This window comes from Schistocerca piceifrons, chromosome 8, assembly GCF_021461385.2.
Source record: "Schistocerca piceifrons isolate TAMUIC-IGC-003096 chromosome 8, iqSchPice1.1, whole genome shotgun sequence".
Lineage (NCBI taxonomy): Eukaryota > Metazoa > Arthropoda > Insecta > Orthoptera > Acrididae > Schistocerca > Schistocerca piceifrons.
The window spans coordinates 412542699-412563410 of record NC_060145.1 but is presented as its reverse complement, the minus strand read 5'-3'; the positions used below and the strand labels follow the sequence as shown (position 1 = coordinate 412563410).

Here is a 20712-nt window from a genome sequence, read left to right as displayed (position 1 = left end):
TCTCTTCCCCATGTCCTTGACATTAATGCAACCAAGTTTGGTACTCTTACGGTAGTTATTTTCCGTGATAAAACGTGTTAAATAGGGGATGTTTAATCATAACCATCCAGTATTAATGCTTCACAGCTGTGTAATGTTACACGCACATACTCGATTGATATAAGAGGGTTTTGAAGTTAGTACTAGGTGATCTTATCTATAGGATTTTGATGAAACTAAAAAGTGCTTTGTTTGCTGTTTCTATACAGATGTCTATTTCTGTATCTGTTCTGTTCTTGTTACTAAAAAGACCCCATAAGCACTTGAAACAGTCAACTGTGTTGAAAGTGAATCCATCTCACTTATGTCCAGATGATCTGTCTTTTCTTCATTAACATGCGATCCTGTTTTCTCCGCGATTTTGTAATAATTTTGCATTATTCTGATTAATTCCGCTTTGGAACTACTTATTAATTCCACATCAATAGCGTACGCAAGTATGATAATTTTCACCTTCTCCATTTGAATCTCTTATGGACTAGTTTCACTAAATTATCTATCGATCTTCTCGAAGACGAGGTTAAGTAAAGTAGGTGAAGTGGCGTCCCCTTGTCTGACTCCAGTGAACACCTTAACATTTTCAGTCTCTCCTACAGGTGCCTTTATGCGACATAAAAGTTTCGTCCGCACAGATTTAAACTAATCTGATTAGCTTTGATAGCGTTTCAGATTCCCTCATTATATTTAGGAGTGTCTGTCGGCGTATGCAACCGTGACCCTTTTTGAAATCTAGAAATAACATGTGGGCATCTAGGTTGAATTCCCACGCCCTCTCGGTTTTTTGTCTTAGAATGAATAAATGATCTACTGTGGGTCTATTCCTGTGGAAACCACTTGGATGGTCGCGAATTAGTTCTACAGTTAATAGGATGCGTCTGTTTTATAGGCACATCGACAAGATTTTATAGGTGACATCCAATGGAGCGATTCGTATGTAGTTACTGCACTCAAGCGGATCATTCTTCTTAAATATGAGCTACATAACTGCTGTTTTCCAGCCTGCTAGTATAATTTCCGTCTTCCAGATTGTTTCATTTAAGGACTGTAGTTCTAATTCCAGCTACAGTCTTCCATTCTACAATAATTCAACGTATATCTGGTCTTCACCAAAAGCGCTGTTTTGTTTTTCAATACTTTCGTTATTGCTTGCTGTATTTCATTTACTGATGGAATGGGGACCTGTACATGTGCTTTCATTATTTCTGTTTGTTTAATCTCTTTCACCGTGAGTTGGTAACACCAGCGCAGTTTCCCATTTATGAACGACGCGACCGTGTGTCAGATTAAACACACACACACACACACACACACACACACACACACACAGGTGACTTTTGCAGTTTCAGCCCGCCGTGTGCTGCCGGTATTCAGAGGCGGATACGCCAAGCTTACCAACTATCCGCCGTCAGCAGGGTTTCCCCTACCTCGCCTGTAGCGCTTACTTGTTAACAGCTAATGCTGCCCCCCGCTTTTCACTCCCATAATACTCACCGTTCAGTGCCGAGGGCGCTGGTATTACAGGAGGATTGCCGTCGGAAGCGCTCCAATAGAGCCAAAAATCGACCTGCCACGGCTATCTGCGAGCCATCCGCCAGCTAAAGCACACAATATAAACGCGAAATTGTGTGGCACGGTCTTCTTTCGAGGGGAGTGGGGAGGAGAGTGGCAAAAACTAAGCGGAATTAACCGTGGGCACCTATTTCAGGAGCGCCATTTGATGCTTGAAACACGACTAGCGCGTTGACAATGATCGAACGGCAAACCACAACATTAAAAAAAATGAATGCATACTTATCTATGATGTCATAGTTGTCGTTCTTGTGGTCCACGCTAGTCTATTCTTTGCGACTTGTGGGTCTGAGAAGTTGTAATGTCGTTTCTGCGACTATGCCCCAAGGGCTTCTAAATTACTTTGACGAGCATACAGAAAGTAAAAGACATTTTTAAGGTTTTTAATTTCGGATAGTGAAGGGAGACGAAATTTAATAGTCATGGGTGACTGGAACTCGATGGTGGGAAAAGGGAGGGACGGAAACGTAGTAGGTGAATCTGGAATGGGACTAAGGAATGAAAGAGGAAGTCGCATGGTAGAATTTTGCACAGAGCATAACTTAATCATAGCTAACATATGGTTCAAGAACCATGGAAGAAGATACTCGAAGGTTTCAGATAGATTATATAATGGTAAGACAGAGATTCAGGAACCAGGTTTTAAATTGTAAGACATTTCCAGGGGCAGATGTGGACTCTGACCACAATCTATTGGTTATGAACAGTAGATTGAAACTGAAGAAACTGTAAAAAGTGGGAATTTGAGGAGATGGGACCTGGATAAACTGAAAGAACCAGAGGTTGTAGAGAGTTTCCGGGAGAGCATTAGGGAACGATTGACAAGAATGGGGGAAAGAAATACAGTAGAAGAATAATGGGTATCTTTGAGAGATGAAATAGAGAAGGCAGCAGAGGATCACATAGGTAAAAAGACGAGGGCTAATAGAAATTCTTGGGTAACAGAAGAGATTTTGAATTTAATTGATGAAAGGAGAAAATACAAAAATGCAGTAAATGAAGCAGGCAGAAAGGAATATAAACGTCTCAAAAATGAGATCGACAGGAAGTGCAAAATGGCTAAGCAGGGATGGCTAGAGGACAAATGTAAGGATGTATAGGCGCATAGCACTCGGGGTAAGATAGATACTGCCTACACGAAAATTAAATAAACCTTTGGAGAAAACAGAACCACTTGGATGAATATCAAGAGCTCAGTTGGAAACCCAGTTGTAAGCAAAGAAGGGAAAGCACAAAGGTGGAAGGAGTATATAGAGGGTGTATACAAGGCCGATGTGCTTGAGGAATTAGAACTACTGACAGCGTTGGGAGAGCCAGACCGAACAAAAGTCTACCATCTAGTAAGCAAGATGTATGAGACTGGCGAAATACCCACAGACTTCAAGATGAATATAATAATTCCAATACCAAAGACAGCAGGTGTTGACAGATGTGAAAATTACCGAACAATCAGTTTAATGAGCCACGGCTGCAAAATTCTCACACGAATTCTTTACAGACGAATGGAAAAACGGGTAGAAGCCGACCTCGGGGAAGATCAATTTGGATTCGGTAGAAATGGAACACGTGAGACAATATTGACCCTACGACTTATCTTAGAAAATAGATTAAGGAAGGGCAAACTTAAGTTTCTAGTATTTGTAGACTTAGAGAAAGCTTTTGACAATGTTGACTGGAATATTCTCTTTCAAATTCTGAGGTGACAGGGATAAAATTTACAATTTGTACAGAAACCGGAAGGCAGTTACAAGAGTCGAGGGGCTTAAAAGGGAAGCAGTGGTTGGGAAGGGAGTGAGACAGGGTTGTACCCTATCCCCGATGTTATTCAATCTGTATATTGAGCAAGCTGTGAAGGAAACAAAAGAAAAATTCGGAGTAGGAATTAAAATCCATGGAGAAGAAATAAAAACTTTGAGGTTCGCCGATGACATTGAAATTCTGTCAGAGACAGCAAAGGACATGGAAGAGCTGTTGAAAGGAATGGACAGTGTCTTGAAAGGGGGATATAAGATGAACACCAACAAAAGCAAAACGACGATAATGGAATGTATTCGAATTAAATCGAGTGATGTTGCGGGAATTAGATTAGGAAATGAGATGCTTAAAGTAGTAAATGAGTTTTACTATTTGGGGAGCAAAATTACTGATGATGGTCGAAGTAGATAGGATATAAAATGTAGACTGTCAATGGCAAGGAAAGCGTATGTGAAGAAGAGAAATTTGTTAACATCGAGTATAGATTTAAGTGTCAGGAAGTCGATCCGAAAGTCTTTGTATGGAGTGTAGCCATGTATGGAAGTGAACAGAAGCTTTCAAAATGTGGTGCTACAGTAGAATGTTGAATATTAGGTGGGTAGATCACGTAACTAATGTGGAGGTATATAATAGGATTGGGGATAACAGAAGTTTGTGGCACAACTTGACTAGAAGAAGGGATCGCTTGGTAGGACATGTTCTGAGGCATCAAGGGATCACCAATTTAGTATTGGAGGGCAGCGTGGAGGGTAAAAATCGTAGAGGGAGACCAAGAGATGAATACACTAAGGAGATTCAGAAGGATGTAGGTTGCAGTAGGTACTGGGAGATGAAGAAGCTTGCACAGGATAGAGTAGCATGGAGAGCTGCATCTAACCAGTCTCTGGACCTAAGACCGCAACAACAATAACAACAAATTTTGGCTCATGTTGAGAAGTATTTAACCACGCTTCGGTCTGAGTGGCAATTTGCAAGTGCAGTAGGTGTCAATACGAAGTCTATTCTAAAAAATCCGGAATCTTGTCGACACAATTTTTCTGTGCTTATCTTTTTCTTATTGCGCACCGTCTCCTGCGAAACACTCTCTTCCAGAATTGATACTCAACTGCCAACGCCGTTTCCTCTTCCGGAAGCAGTCTTGGTACGCATCATACAGGACCGCGGGAAGCGCCGTCTGTGAATTTTCCTTTATCTCGTCTAGAGTTGCAACACATCCCGATAGTGCGACGATTAACACTTTGTCCCTGTTGCACGAATTCACGATAAACTGATCCTTCAAAAGAAACTCATCATGGCTCTGATTTTTGACCAGATCTGACGAGCTTTTTTAGTCTAGGAGAACCTTTCCGGAACCTTGGTCTCAACGTCGTAACCGTAGACCCACGTCTCATCATCAGTTTAGATTCTCTTAACGAACACCAAGTGCTCATTTGCGCGAATCGATAGGTCTTTACAGATTGCAAGGCGAATGTCTTTCTTGTCTTCACTCATGAGCCGTGGTACGAACTTGGGGGCAACACGATGTATTCTAAGATGCTGTGTCAGTATTTAATGACATGTTCCAACTGAAATGTTTCATTCTTATGCAACTTCTCGGACAGTCTTCGATTGGCACGCCAATTACGTTGATGTTTCTGACATGAGCGTTGTGGTGGAATGCTTCTACACTACTCCTACCCTCCTTAAATTGCCGATCCTACAATGTTTAGTTGACGGTTGCGTTATCGCCTTCTTTGTTTATTGTTGACACGTGTTGATGACAGGTGTTGGAGTCTCCTAGACCGCGCCTCGTGAACTACGTACTTGTTTTCTTCAGTACGGTATCGTATAGCTCAAAATGTGTTCGCACGAATGTGTAAGTTTTAAGTTTCCCCTAGTTTGATGACATAGTTAGTCGGTCTCTGGAGGAAGCTGTCAGTGATATAGATCAAGAAATAAACGAAAAATATGACGATTTTACATTGGCCAGTGATCACAGTTCTGCTATCGAAGAGTATCATTGAGAGAAAGAACTTCAGGGAAGTTGTGGTGGAGATTGTTTCTTCAAATGTGGTCTGAGTGGCGATAAGAAAAATGTAGTTCCCAGCAATGAATGTCAATTTGAGAGACTTCTGTTTATACCTATACGGTGGAAATTTTGTGAATAAATGTAAACCCTGGAATTTAGTTTTATTTGGAAATTTATTTGCTACAGAAATTGTATAATTTTTCAGAATGTAAAATTCATTACTCTAACAGTCCATTTATCTGTACTATTGAAAAGAATCACACAAAATTATGTGCTTTTGTGTGATACATAGTAAAATGCTGCAGGCTCTGTATGGTACAATAAAATAAACTAGAAGCATTGAAACAAATCTCAAATACCTGTATAAATAAATGTTATGTACCATAAGCTAGCGCGAAATAACGTATGTTCCGGGAATTTTTGAACAGAGCTCTTATACACTGACAGTACCCGATTGTTATAAATGGCTTTCAAGGCCGAAACTGACCAATCGTGCGAGCTTCAGTAAAGGGAAACTTATCGAAACAGCCGAGGCGGAAAGTTTTCAAAATTGTATTTTAACAAAACAAGGGTGTGGTTCCCTACATGAAGAAAATGTTCCAGATAGTAGCCTAGGACCTGATACTCGTCATTTAAATTTCATTTGTACACATTTAAGCTCACCTGGACTAAAAAATAACGTCATACACTGTACTTTTTTAGAAGGAAATAAGGGTAATAAACCAATTTTCACTGATAGCTTAAGTACCGCCAACTGTTGGTAACAAAATTCAACTGCGAGATACTTAGAAAATCTAAATACGAGAATTCTAAGAAAATCATGTCGTGTCTGAAACTTATTGTTATTACAAAATCTGACGCTCAACTTTAATGAAAAAGTGATTTCTTTGAAACTACATTTGGTCTCTATCAAATTTAATTAAATAAATAATCTGCTTTCTACACTATTTGGCTTATCTCGGGTAGCACCAGGTAACGGCATGCAAACTGCTTTCGTAGCTACAGTGCATCTCAATAACAGAGCTACAAAATCTAACTACTGAGATACGCAAAGGGGCAATGTGTTCTCTAAAATTATTGCTATCATTCTTCGTTCATAATTTTTGATAACAGTTTAAATAACATGAAAATTAATTGACTCTTGGGCTGTGGACAATGACTCTGGGTTAAATGGACTCAATAGCAGCCTCGTATCATTTGACTTAATAACTTTTAATAAAACTTGAATAACAGTTAAGCTTTCTCTGAAATCACGTAGCTGTAATCCAAGGATTACATAAATTAAACTTAGCTTTTATAACATTTCGTTAAACAAAAGTCCAAAATCTAATTCTTAAATCCATTTCTCACACAATGATTCATAAGTACTAACATCATCGTCGTCATCAAAGTACTAACAAAAAAATGAAAAACAAAAATATGCCTTATTTTGATGTTTGATGAACCAAGAATTCTGCATTATCAAACCGCTGCTCCAAATAAAACAAACTTAATCATTACCTGTAATCCATTTTTCGCAAAGAGTCTAATCATTCCAACGTAATAATAAATTCTTTTTCTCTGCAGAATAGTTTTGCCATCAGTTCAGATACATCGAGACCGTTATGGCCCTTCTTCTACTAACTTCCTGGCAGGACCCTATTTTGTCCCGATTTTCCTAAATACTGATTCATGTTTGGCTCAAGTAATGAAGTAACGCCATCTGTTAGTACAACTTTTAAATGCAGCCTCAGCTAGTTTTATTTATTTCAATAACTTTATGTTGACGGTACGTTTCGTAGAGACAATACCAGGGCGCGGCCAGAGAAATGTGTTTCAGCAAATTAAAAGAAGTAGTAAAAAATGTAGAAGGAACTGGATGCCCTGGCCATATTCTCCACAATGCTAGGTACAGGGTGTATGAGAAAGAATCATCCGAAATGGCACGTCTGTATTTCTGAAACTAATAAACATATACAATGAATTTTATTTTTTGCTGAATGGGAAATTCAAAAAGTTTTTTTCATACCTTTTCATCGGTGTGAGTACCCCTTTTGAGATGTGCGGCATATGTCAATGCGGTATTCAAATTGTTCCCACACTGCAGCGAGCATGTCTTGAGTTACAGCTTCTACAGCTGCTGTTATGCGATGTCTCACTTCATTCATTGTAGTTAAAAGGAGGCACATAAGGAGAGTCTTTTATAAACACCCACAAGAAATAATCACATACAGGTAGGTCCAGTGACCTTAGAGACCAGTAACGTAAGGATGAAGCATTTGGTCCAGTGTGACCGATCCATCATTCAGCAATCCTTTGATTCAAAAATTCCCGCACTTCCAGACGCCGGTGTGGCGGTCCCCATGCTGTTCGAATCAGTCTCCAACTGTGGCAAAAGAAAGTTCTCAAGCATACCGAGACATGTACTTCCTGTAACACTGTTCTCGGCAAAGACAAATGGACCATACACCTTTTCCCGTGGAACTGTACAAAAGACGTTAATTTTTGGAGAGTCTCTCTCATATTGGACAACTTCATGTGGTTGTTCCGTTCAACATTTTCTCACATTATAACGGTTCACCTTTCCATTTAAATAGTGCTTTTTCTCGTCACTTAACACTAAGAGTGGACAAAAACTTCCATCCACTATCTTGCCAAGAACGAAATTAGGAATTCCACACGTTGTTGTTGGTCACCTTCACGATGCGCTTTCAGTAGCTGAATTTCGTGTGATTTCATGTGTAATCGTCGACGCAGCACACGCCACACAGACATCTCGGGCATGTTGAGCTGTCGAGCTGCACGGCGAAGGGATTTCTGCGGACTCCTTGGAAAACTATAGCGAATGCTATCGACGTCTGTGTCAGGGACACGGGGATGGCTTGGCGATTTGCCTTTACACAAACAAACTGTTTCTCAGAATTGTTCATGCTATCGTCTAATGCTGTAGGAGGATCCACACCACACCTAGTACGAAAGTCACGCTGAACGGTTATTACTGACCAGCACTGCGCAAAACGTATAATACAGAACTCTTTCTATTGTCCCGAAATCATTTTTACTAGAACTGAAGTGAGCGCGCCCTGCTGCTACGTAGCGAGAACCGTGTAAAACTCGAGAGATGGCTCTTTCCAACAGTACGTGGTTCACACACATACCTGAAATAACATAAAGATTGTGTTTTTTTTAATTGGACTATTCTGTTTGATGCGCCATACATATCAAGCGCTTACGAAGTCTTAACTGTCGACACTGAAATAATCGTCATGAAAATATTCAATTACTTGTCAATATACACGGTAAGAACCGAGGAGCTGAAAGAGTTCATCTTATACGTCGATGTCACTCATGAGACTCTTCTATCTCTCTCTCAAAAGCTGTTAATACTCGCAGTTAGTAGAAGTCTTAAACTTCGGATCCCATTAAAACGCCGAAGACAGGTATTCTAAAACAAAATGAGGTTTTCTCAGTAGTTCGATCAGTGAAATTGACTTCATGTTTCTCGAGTCAAACTTGGCTCTGTTTCAAAAATATATAAAAATCTTGGAGAAGAATAAAGTGTAGATAACTGAAAAAAGAAATCATTAATCGACACTCAGAGATGTCTGAATGAAAGGAAGACTGCCTATTTTATTGGCACGCAAACCAAGATGAATTTGAACAAGTTAAAGAATGAGGGCCCTCCGCAAGAAATAATTAATTTGATTTCGAAGTTTTAGGAAGAGACAACGGCTTTCTATACCATAGCATTTGATTAATTAGAAAAATGGGTTATTTCTTGTAATAAATATCAAGTATTTTATTAGATGACGCTATCTGAAACTACAGATTGCATGATGATTCAAAATACTATTATATATCTGGCTGAAAATGCTGTGAAGATTTCAGGTGACAATTGGTTCATGAATACCTGTACTCGGAAGACTGCAAGTATCGACTGCTGCCAGGGACTGTACAATCAATCTTGTAGTGCCAGTATAACTACAAGCTGACTTGCATGGAGTTTTATAACAACGTAAAAGGGAAAAAAGACTTGCTAAAAAAAGATGAAATCTTCGGAAAAATGTGTGGTTCCAACTACTTCTGCCGCAACAAGTTTTATGTAATTGTGTTGTAAAAAAAGATTAATTACATAAATTTTTACTTCATTTCTGTACCCCCATCTCAGAGTATACCGACGAACTCCCAGTTAGATGTGTCCCAGCTAGATATGACAACTCTATTCCACAATAAATATTCCATTAACCCGTAATATAATTCCCAAAAACCTCCGTTGTTTGCTGATTACTGCTACTAAACCAAAAATTTTGTCTCCTCTCCTCTCCTCGCGATCAACAGGTAAATCTGGCGCAGAGAAAAGATCAGCTTTAACTCGTCTCTGTTTTGCATCGGTGCTTCTTTTCCGTGGCTGCAAGCACACGTCTAAGCAATTTAAGCCTCATGTGCGCGATTCCAGACATCTAAAACAAGAATAATTCCTTCGAAAATTTACGCATTCATCTTCTACGACGTGCTGCTGTTGAGCAAATTAATGTGTTAGATTATCATAGTTATTCTCAAGATGAGAAAGAATCGCCTTCTCTTATTTGCGGATAGACCTACTTGTAAACAACAAAATCAAATACTTGGGAAGAGTATTTAAAGTGTGAGGAGTGGATCAGTGAGGGTTGTACAGGGTAGACTGAAGATGGCTTCCATCGGTATTTTCCATGCATCAGATGGAAAATATAACATTACCCATTTGTTCTCCAAAAATACCTATAAACTGAAATAAATTTGATGTCTCAGTAATGAACATTATCATTATTATCTAGCTTTCAATTTAGTTACCCGATTATATTCAAATTTCCCCTACGTGATGTAATTGAAAACTGATATGTCTCTACGATATTTGCACCTCACATTCCCTTTGATTAAGATACTGACTACGCCTTGGTGTCTCAGGATATGCCCTACCAACTGAACCTTTCTTTTAGTTAAGTTTTTTCATAAATTTCTTGTTTTCCCAATTGTATTCAGTTGTTGTTGTTGTTGTTGTTGTTGTTGTATTCTTCAGTCCAAAGACTGGTTTGATGCACTTCTCCATGCTATTGTACCCTGTGTCATCCTCTTTATCTACGACTAACTACTGCGGTCTTCATCCTTCTGAATCCGCCTATTGTATTCATATTTTGGTCTCCCTCTGGCATTTTTACCCCCCACGCTTCCTCCAGTACTAAATTCATGGTTGTCTGCCGAAGAGTATTGCTGATTCATGTTAAAATAACACGTTAGGCCATGGGTCCTCATACTACTTTAGGGCAGGCTACTTTTTTTTTTACACTACTGGCCATTAAAATTGCTATACCAAGAAGAAATGCACATGATAAACAGGTATTCATTGGACAATCATATTATTATACTAAAACTGACATGTGATTACATTGTCACCCAATTTGGGTGCATAGATCCTGAGAAATCAGTACCCGAAACAACCACCTCTGGCCGTAATAACGCCCTTGATACGCCTGGGCATTGAGTTAAAAAGAGCTTGGATGGCGTGTACATGTACAGCTGCCCATGCAGTTTCAACACGATACCACAGTTCATCAAGAGTAGTGACTGGCGTTTTTTGACGAGCCAGTTGCTCGGCCACCATTGACAATACGTTTTCAATTGGTGAGAGTTCTGGAGAATGTGCTGGCCAGGGCAGCAGTCCCACATTTTATGTATCCAGAAAGGTCCGTACATGACCTGCAACATGCGGTCGTGCATTTTCCTGTTGAGATGTAGTGTTTTGCAGGGATCGAATAGAGGGTAGTGCCACGGGTCGTAACACATCTGAAATGTAACGTCACTCTTCAAAGTGCCGTCAATGCGAACAAAAGGTGACCGAGACGTGTAATCAATGGCACCCCATACCATTACCCCAGGTGATACGCCAATATGGCGATGACGAATACACGCTTCCAATGTGTGTTCGCCGCGATGTCGCCAAACACGGATGCAACCACCATGATACTGTAAACAGAACCTGGAATCATCCGAAAAACTGACGTTTTGCCATTCGTGCACCCAAGTTCGTCGTTGAGTACACCATCGCAGGCGCTCCTGTCTGTGATACAGCGTCAAGGGTAACCGCAGCCATGGTCTCCGAGCTGATAGTCCATGCTGCTGCAAACGTCGTCGAACTGTTCGTGCAGATGGTTGTTGTATTGCAAACGTCCCCATCTGTTGACTCAGGAATCGAGACGTGGCTGCACGATCCGTTACAGCTATGCGGATAACATGCCTGTTATCTCGACTGCTAGTGATACGAGGCCGTTGGGATCCATCACGACGTTCCGTATTACCCTCCTGAACCCACCGATACCATATTCTGCTAACAGTCATTGGATCTCGACCAACACGAGCAGCAATGTCGCGATACGATAAACCGCAATCGCGATAGGCTGCAATCCGACATTTATCATAGTCGGAAACGTGATGGTACGAATTTCTCCTCCTTATACGAGGCATCACAACAACGTTTCACCAGGCAACGCCGGTCAACTGCTGTTTCTGTATGAGAAATCGGTTGGAATCTTTTCTCATGTGAGCACGTTGTAGGTGTCGCCACCGGCGCCAACCTTGTGTGAATGCTCTGAAAAGCTAATCATTTGTATATGACAGCATATTTTCCTGTCAGTTACATTTGGCGTCTGTAGCACGTCATCTTCGTGGTGTAGCAATTTTAATGGCCAGTAGTGTACAAAGGAGGTAACTCCGAAGAAACCACGGTTAATAAAAGATGAAAAAAGGCAGTAGAAAAATATTCAGGGAAATACAGAAATACAAGCCGCCGAGGTATGAAACAAACAGCAAGTTCAGGCAAGCTAAGACAAAATGGCTGCATGTAAAATGTGACGAAATCATAAAAGAAATCATTTTCGGAAAGAGTGACTCTGCATATACAAAAGTCAAATCAGCCTTCGGTGGAATTAAAAGCAAGGGTGGTAGCATTAGCAGTGCAATTGAAATTCTTTTGTTAAATGCAAAGGAAGGCGCGGATGTTTACAAAAAGTACATTTAAAGCCTCCATGAGCGGGAAGACTTGACTGATGGTGTGATAGAAGAAGATCCAGGAGACGATATAGAAGAGACAGGAGATCCAGTACCGTCATTTAAAAGAGCTTTGGATAATTTAAGATCAAATAAGGCAGAAGGAATAGACAGCATTCTTTCAGAATATCCAAAATCACGGCGGGAAGTGGCAACAAAACTACTATTTGCTAAAATAGACATAATGTCTGGTGGGATAGCAGCAATCAGTGATTGTATCATGTTGATTGCAAAATTATTTTTTTATGTGACGCACCATGTGAAAGTTTCTGGATTTGGACGGGTTACTCCTGTAGCTAAAATATCAGATCTGAAGATGGTTCTAAATGAACCTAAACCGGTCATATGAATAAAAAAAATTTTGGAATCAAGACGGATTATAAGTAACATTATAAAACTGCTATTCTCGTCGGTGTGTAGAAAGTGTGAGTCTGGCGATGTGCTATCTGTCTTTCGGGAAAATATGATCCACAAAATTCCGAAGTTTGCAACAGCTAGCAAGTGCGAGAATTTTCGCACGATCAGCTTAACAGCCCAGGTACCCACTTTGCTGACAAGAATAACATACGAAGGAATGGATCAGAACGGAAAAGAAATTGAGGATACATAAGACAGTGATCAATTTGACATTAGGAAAGGTAAAGGTACCAGAGTGGCAGTTCTGTCGTTGCGGTTGATAATGGAAGCAACACTATAGAGAAATCAAGTCATCATCATAGTATTTGCTACCTAGAAAAAGCATTCGACAATGTAAAATGGTGTAAGATGTTCGAAATTCTGAGTAAGGCATGGGTAAGCTATAGGGAGAGTCGGCTAATATACAGTATGTATGTGATGTTGAAGAGAAAATAATTCGAGTGGAAGAAAAAGAATGAAGTATTCGGAATAAAATGAGTATAAGACGGAAGTGTAGTTTTTCGCCTGTACTGTTCATTCTATACATGAAGAAGCAATGATGAAAATAAAAGAAAGGTTCAGGAGTGGAATTAAAATCCAAGGTGAAAGTATATCAATGATACGATTCGCTGATGACATTGATACCCTCGCTGACAGTGAAGAAGAATTACAGGATCTGCTGAATGGAATGAACAGTCTAATGAGTACACAATATGAATCGAGAATAAATCGAAGAAAGACGAACGTAATGGGAAATAGCAGAAACGAGAACAGCGAGAAACTTGACACCAGTACTGATGGTCATGGAGTAGATGAAGTTCAGGAATTCTGCTACCTAGGCAGTAAAATAACCAATGACGGACGGAGCATGTAGGACATCAAAAGGGGCCTAGCGCTGGTAAAAAGAGCATTCCAGCCAAGAGAAGTCTGCTAGTATCATATACAGGATGTTACAAAAAGGTACCGCCAAACTTTCAGGAAACATTCCTCACACACAAAGAAAGAAAATATGTTATGTGGACATGTATCCGGAAACGCTTACTTTCTATGTTAGAGCTCATTTTATTACTTCCCTTCAAATCACATTAATCATGAAATGGAAACACACAGCAACAGAACGTACCAGCGTGGCTTCAAACACTTTGTTACAGGAAATGTTCAAAATGTCCTCCGTTAGCAAGGATACATGCATCCAACCTCCGTCGCATGGAATCCCTGATGTGATGATGCAGCCCTGGAGAATGGCGTATTGTATCACAGCCGTCCACAATACTAGCACGAAGAGTCTCTACATTTGGTACCGGGATTGCGTAGACAAGAGCTTTCAAATGCCCCCATAAATGAAAGTCAAGAGGGTTGAGGTCAGGGGAGCGTGGAGGCCATGTAATTGGTCCGCCTCTAACAATCCATCGGTCACCGAATCTGTTGCTGAGAAGCGTACGAACACTTCGACTGAAATGTGCAGGAGCTCCATCGTGCATGAACCAGATGTTGTTTCGTACTTGCAAAGGCACATGTTCTAGCAGCACAGGTAGAGTATTCCGTATGAAATCATGATAACGTGCTCCATTGAGCGTAGGTGGACGAAACTAAAATGAGCTCTAACATGGAGATTAAGCGTTTCCGGACACATGTCCACATAACATCTTTTCTTTATTTGTTTGTGAGGAATGTTTCCTGAAAGTTTGGCCGTACCATTCTGTAACACCCTGTATAGGCCTTAACTGAAGGAAAGCATTTCTGAGAATGTACGTTTAGAGCACAGCATCGTATGTTACAGGAAAATGGACAATGGGAAAGCCATAACAGAAGAGAAACGAAGCATTTGAGATATGGTGCAGCAGACGGATGATTAAATTAGTTGGATTGATAAGGTAAGGAATGAGGAGGCTCTGCGCGGAATGGAAAAGGAAAAGAATGTACGGAAAACACTGACTAGAAGAAGGGACAGGATGATAGGACATCTGCTAAGAAACTCATGGTTTAGAAGGAGCTAGGTAGGGTAAAAACTTTAGAGGAAGACAGAGATTGTAATACATCCAGCAAATAATTGAGGACGTAGGTTGCAAGTGCTACTCTGAGGGGAAGTTATTGGCAGAGGAGAGGAATTCATGGCGGTCCGCATCGAACGAGTCAGAGTATTTATGACTCAAAAAATAATAATGATAGTAGTAGTAGACAATATGTGGGGCGTAGAATGCCGTAAATATCGTTGGCCTTTAGCAATCTCACACTCCAGGGGTTCGTCGTCACTTTTCATTCATCCAGTATTTTAGAACGAGAGCAGTTAGTGGATTGCAACAAACTTCCTACATAATTTCAGATCTTTACTAAACTTTAGCTAGCTGACAATCCCCCGGGTAATGATGAAAGGGAAAAAGTTAGCGGCTGGTCCCGGCGGAGGTTCGAGTCCTCCCTCGGGCATGGGTGTGTGTTAGTCCTTAGGATAATTTAGGCTAAGTGGTGTGTAAGCTTAGGGACTGATGACCTTAGCAGTTAATTCCCATAAGATTTCACACACATTTGATCTTTTTTTTTTTAAAAAAAAGTTAATCGCTCACTACATTTTCACTGTTCATGCAGTGAAACTGTCGCGTTAGCTGTGACGTTACGACTTTTTAATTTATTACTTCTTTGCTACACTTTTCGCAGACAGCAACCACATAAGCTGCTGAATGTGCGTAGAAGAATGTGTCATTTTACGAGACGCATTTCAGGAGATGTGAGGGGGGACGAGATGGACACAGAAAGTAAAGAGGGAAAGATGGACAGAGAAAGAGAAGAGGAGGAAATGGACAAGGAGAGGGAGAAGAGGAGATTGACATAGAAAGGGGAGCAGATGGGCAAATAGAGGGGAATAGGAACTGGTGAAAGAGGAGATGATGTACAGAGGGAGGATCTGTTCATGTACAAAAATGGGGGAAGGAGAAGATGAACAGGGAGTGAAGGGGCTGAAGGTGGTGTACAGAGAGGAGGATGAGATGGGGATGGACAGAGAAAGGGAGAAAGGAGATGGACAGACAGAGGGTGAAGGAGGATATGAACTAATAGAACTGAAATAGATACCAGGGCAATTTCGGGTAGTCAGCTAGTAAATTTAAATTATCAATACTAGTGTTGTTAGCATGATGCCGGCCGTTGTGGCCGAGCGGTTCTAGGCGCTACAGTCTGGAACCGCGCGACCGTTACAGTCACAGGTTCGAATCCTGCCTCGGGCATGGATGTGTGTGATGTCCTCAGGTTAGTTAGGTTTAAGTAGTTCTAGGGGACTGATGACCTTAGCAGTTAAGTCCCATAGTGCTCAGAGCCATTTGAACCATTTTTTAGCATGATGTCTCTGGGGCTGACTACTATTTTATCCCGGTGTGCTCAAGCATCTTCGCTAAGGAAAACTGCCCTGTACTGATAGTGCAGTTTTTACCGGGAGCGTATTGCCTTCTGTTCAGGGTGATATTGTTTATTTATTGCTTCCTGTGTTTGAGTGTGTTTGTGTGGTGCCAGAAATCAGGTCTGACTGGAGGTCACATACCTGTGGTCCTACTAGCCCGGTGTGCTTAACCCTTTCAGTTTTTACTGTGCCTTAGCTGCAACAGAAGTACTTCTTCCCACTGGAAACTGAGGTGCACATTTTTGGATGCTCAACCTTTTTATATGCACAAGTGCTGCCAACTGTTTGGCGTCACTATGAAAGTACCAGCAAAGCAATGGAGTAGTGCACAGCAGATCGTGGCCACCAAAATACACGAATATGGTTGGTTCATTATATTCCACTGTATAACTGAATACAGTAATTATAACGACCTTTTTACAATAGAGAGTAATCATTTTACACTAGAGAATATTTCATAATTAGTGATTTTAGTCCATAAAATCATTAAAAATTCACTTATGAGCATTAACACACAAAGAAAAATTTTCCTTCTTCCAGAAAAAATTCAAGTCTGAAGAGGTTAAATTGTACTCACCAGGAAAGTACTTGGGCTCGAACAAACAGATCTGTATGAACGTTTGGTTACAGGACGATTATGTACCTCTGAATGTGCTGGTGGGTGTCGTTTTTCTGCAAAACTCTGCAGTCATGCTCCAGGTATCACTGTAGATGTAATTGTAGACGCCATACGCAATGCAGCACTCTTAACTATAAATGTAAATGCGGAACGTCAATAAAATGCTCCGAGCAATACGAATGACTGCAAAACGCACAGTGAAGAAATGTAAGTTGGTCGCATGGCGTATTTGCACATTCTATAATATCAGTGTTGAACGCCACGTCAATGACACTTTTTAAGTTGTTCACTGGTTCACCAATATAGTAGCCAGCGTTCTGCCACGCGTAACGAAGCATTGGTCTGTATACTCCCGCAGATAACTGATTGTAAATAACAGAATGCATATTCATGATAAAGAATCTGTCGTGCAATTTCGGCTGCATATTACTGGAACGTAGTTTAATGAAATGTTATTCTCTTGACATATAGTTTATATTGCCTGAAGAAATACACATCCAGAGGTTGTACATATTTTGTAGTTTTAGGCGGAGTGATTTTTAAATCTACATGTTTTCCGCCAGGTGCTTCCAGTAGTACTCGTTCATCCTTATGTCCCGACCAGGAGTCACGAAGTACTAATGACTTTCTCGACAAACGTGGATTCAAAAACTGACAGAAAAAAAACGTCTTCAGATGTTGTTTCGTCATCTTTCCACTCACAGTTGCATCAACGACGACATTTGGAGGGCAGCGCATTTCTACTTCCCTCGACACCCGGTGTCCAAACTTTCCACTGGATTCTTGGAAGCAAATACAGAGTTTGTCTGCCAATCGTCCGCCCATTGATATAGCAATATTGATCGTGTAACTATGTGTTGCACAGTTAACTGATTGGAACATCGCGGCAGTGTTTCTCTCTCCTTTCATGGATACTGTTCTGTCACAAGAAAGTTCATAGTTGAACTGACTCTGATCACAGTTCCATACAGAACTAATATCGATGTTTTCTCTCATGATATGCTCATTGACGTCAGCAACAAACGTTTGAGCTCTTTCAATCAGCTCTTCTTCGTCACCCTTATCTTTTCGTTCTTGGAGCATAGTGATACGACGTGATGTTATCCTAAACTCCTTTTTCAAATTAGTAATAAATCCTAGCGAAGCTGTAAAGTTTGTTCACCCGAGATTTCTGGCTACGTCCAATGCCCAATGTTTAAATGTCAATAATGAACGGCGGAACCGCATTCTCGCCCTTCATCGAATTTCGTCATTACACGCTCCTTGATGGTCTTGAACAGCAGTCCACGATTTCCTTTTAAAACTGTATTTCCTTCTCTTTTCTTTGCCACGTAATCCAGTATGTTTTTAATATTGCTTTTAGACTTCAGTTTAGGGTATCTTTTCCGAAGCTTGTCGTATGTGTCGAAATCTCTTACGTAATAATCATCGTACATGTTCTCCAGTGGGCTGTCATCAAACGCCGTGATGATGCTTGCAACTTTAACCTTCTTCTTTGGAGACTGTTGGTATTCACTCTCACTGCTTCCATCGCCTCTTCCCGCACTTGCCGTAGCACTACCGTTTGCAATGAGTTGTCCGTCATTATCATCCCTCTCATCATCATTATGTGTTAGTGTTACAACAGTATCTGTTTCTAACTTATGCTCATATTTCTGCGCTACAATAGATACCAGAAAACATGCGAATGATTAGTCTTCTACACCAGTACCATCTACACGAAGAAGGGTTCTTAGTAACTTCATCTCAACCAATCGCAATACATTAGAAGGATTGATTACCAGTCGCCGAGCCACCTGACGCTTCAATACACAAATAATGTCACAAAATGCAACTTCAGAGGCACACTGCACCGTCCCTACTGATCCCGACTGGCGTACCGGCAGGTCAGTGTACAATTCGGCATGACATACGCAGAGGCTTCTAACGGACGACTGCAGAGTTTTGCAGATGCGGGAGTATCACTAGTGCAGTAAGAGACCTTTACATTAATTCTCAAACGATTTTGGTGTATTTGTGTTTGTTCGAGCCCAAGTACTTTCCTGGCCAGTAGTGTGTCATACTTAACTGCCGTAGCTGTGCCAGCCATGCTGGAGCCTCGCCGTGTAGTGACGGAGGTCTCTCTCTGCTCCTGTGCAGCTATGCGTGAGCCTAGAGGAGCGCCTGCGGCTGTCGCCGTCGCCCGAGGCGAGCCGCTCTCCGTCGCCGGTGCACCAGGCCGGCCCCGTCCCTGGCTCAGGCGCTGCTGGTACTGCTACTGCTGCTGCAGGCCCCGGTGGCGGCGCCGGTGGCTCTGGTGGTGGCGAGCCGCGGCCCATCTACCCCAACTTCCCGTTCAGCCCCTACGGCAGTCCACGGGCAGCCAGAAGGCGCGCCCCACTGAAGGAGTCCCGGCGCGTCTCCATCGACAAGAGCGGCCGCTACCTGCAGCTCAACCAGTACCGTCTCATGGACTCCATAGGACAGGTCAGCCCTCACACATTTCTGTAGTAGTAGTAGTAGTAGTAGTAGTAGTAGTAGTTTCACTTACAGCGCATGATGGAAGCAAGGCTAGCGCACGTCGCATAGAGTGTAGTGACACCTGATTCTCTTATACGTCCGCGGAACTGTATTAGTAATACAGTTCATCCAAAGTGCGTTTTACTTTTACCAAACTTGTCTCTTGTATATTGTATATACTCTACAGGAATAAGAAATTTAGATCTTCTTGTCATGAGATAGTATGTCCAGAGAGCGACTGTCAACAAATTTCCTCAAAATATTTGGTTTGATTACATTCAAAAAAATCTGGGCTTTCCAGGATATGAAATGATAATTGCACACCCTAGCTGCAAACCGGCGTTGGTCATTGGGAACATGTTGAAAATGTGTGCCCCGACCGGGACTCGAAACCGGGATCTCCTGCTTACATGGAAGACGCTCTATCCATCTGAGCCATCGAGGGCACAGGGAGTAGTGCGCCTGCAGGGACTTATCCCTCGCACGTTCCCCGTGAGACCCATATTCCCAACATGTCCACACCACTACATTCGTAGTGCGCCTAACAGATGTTTGTCCATCATGCAAGGGATAAGTGCAAGGGATAAGTACCCTCGGTGGCTCAGATGGATAGAGCGTCTGCCATGTAAGCAGGCGATCCCGGGTTCGAGTCCCGGTCGGGGCACACATTTTCAACATGTCCCCAACGAAGTATATCAACGCCGGTTTGCAGCTAGGGTGTCCAATTAATTATCGTTTCATTTCTAGCAAAGCTGCATTGTCATCAACGGTAAATGTTCTTTCGGAAACAGATACTACCGTCATATATAGTTTCCAAAATATCTTTCTTCCACGTTTCGTCTCTTCCACACTTTCTTCACACTCCACATACTTCTCTAAATTCCCTATTCTTTCTTCCTTCCTCCTAGTCTCATTTTTAAAACTCTACATTTGCTAAATCCTACAGCACCTTCCTTTTGATTTTCTTCATCTCCCTCTCACTCTTATTTCTAATACCTCTCCCCCTCTCCATCCTCCTGTTCTTCCTTCTCTTCTTCTGCTCACTCTTTTCCGTATGTTCCCTTCTCTTATGCCCCTTGTGTTTCTTTACATAATAATGCCTCCGGCCGTTGTGACCGAGCGGCTCTAGGCAATTCCGGAACCGCGCTGCTGCTACGGTCGCAGGGTCGAATACTGCCTCGGGCATGGATGTGTGTGCTGTCCTTAGGTTAGTTAGGTTTAAACAGTTCTAAGTATAGGGGACTGATGACCTCAATTGTACTAGAGACATTTTTGAACATAGTATTGCAGTGCCTGTGTTACTCCGAATTACGATGCACTGCTCTTTTGCACATGCATGCATGTCCAAAGAAATGGTGCGACGTAATTCGGAATTCCACG

At 41.5% G+C, this 20712-nt stretch overlaps 1 protein-coding gene and 1 non-coding gene across 3 annotated transcripts in view; both read left to right on the top strand.

Moving 5' to 3' along the window:
* LOC124711298 (calcium/calmodulin-dependent protein kinase kinase 1) overlaps positions 1–20712 on the top strand; it is a 1501168-nt gene that overhangs the window by 1292509 nt on the left and 187947 nt on the right. For both annotated transcript variants that reach the window (XM_047241302.1, XM_047241303.1), the window contains one exon: positions 18973–19299. In XM_047241302.1, the coding sequence (XP_047097258.1) occupies positions 18973–19299 (327 nt within the window). The remainder of the gene's footprint in view (positions 1–18972; positions 19300–20712) is intronic.
* On the top strand, positions 19923–19996 carry Trnat-ugu. Its single transcript has one exon. It is a non-coding gene; the product is annotated as a tRNA-Thr (tRNA).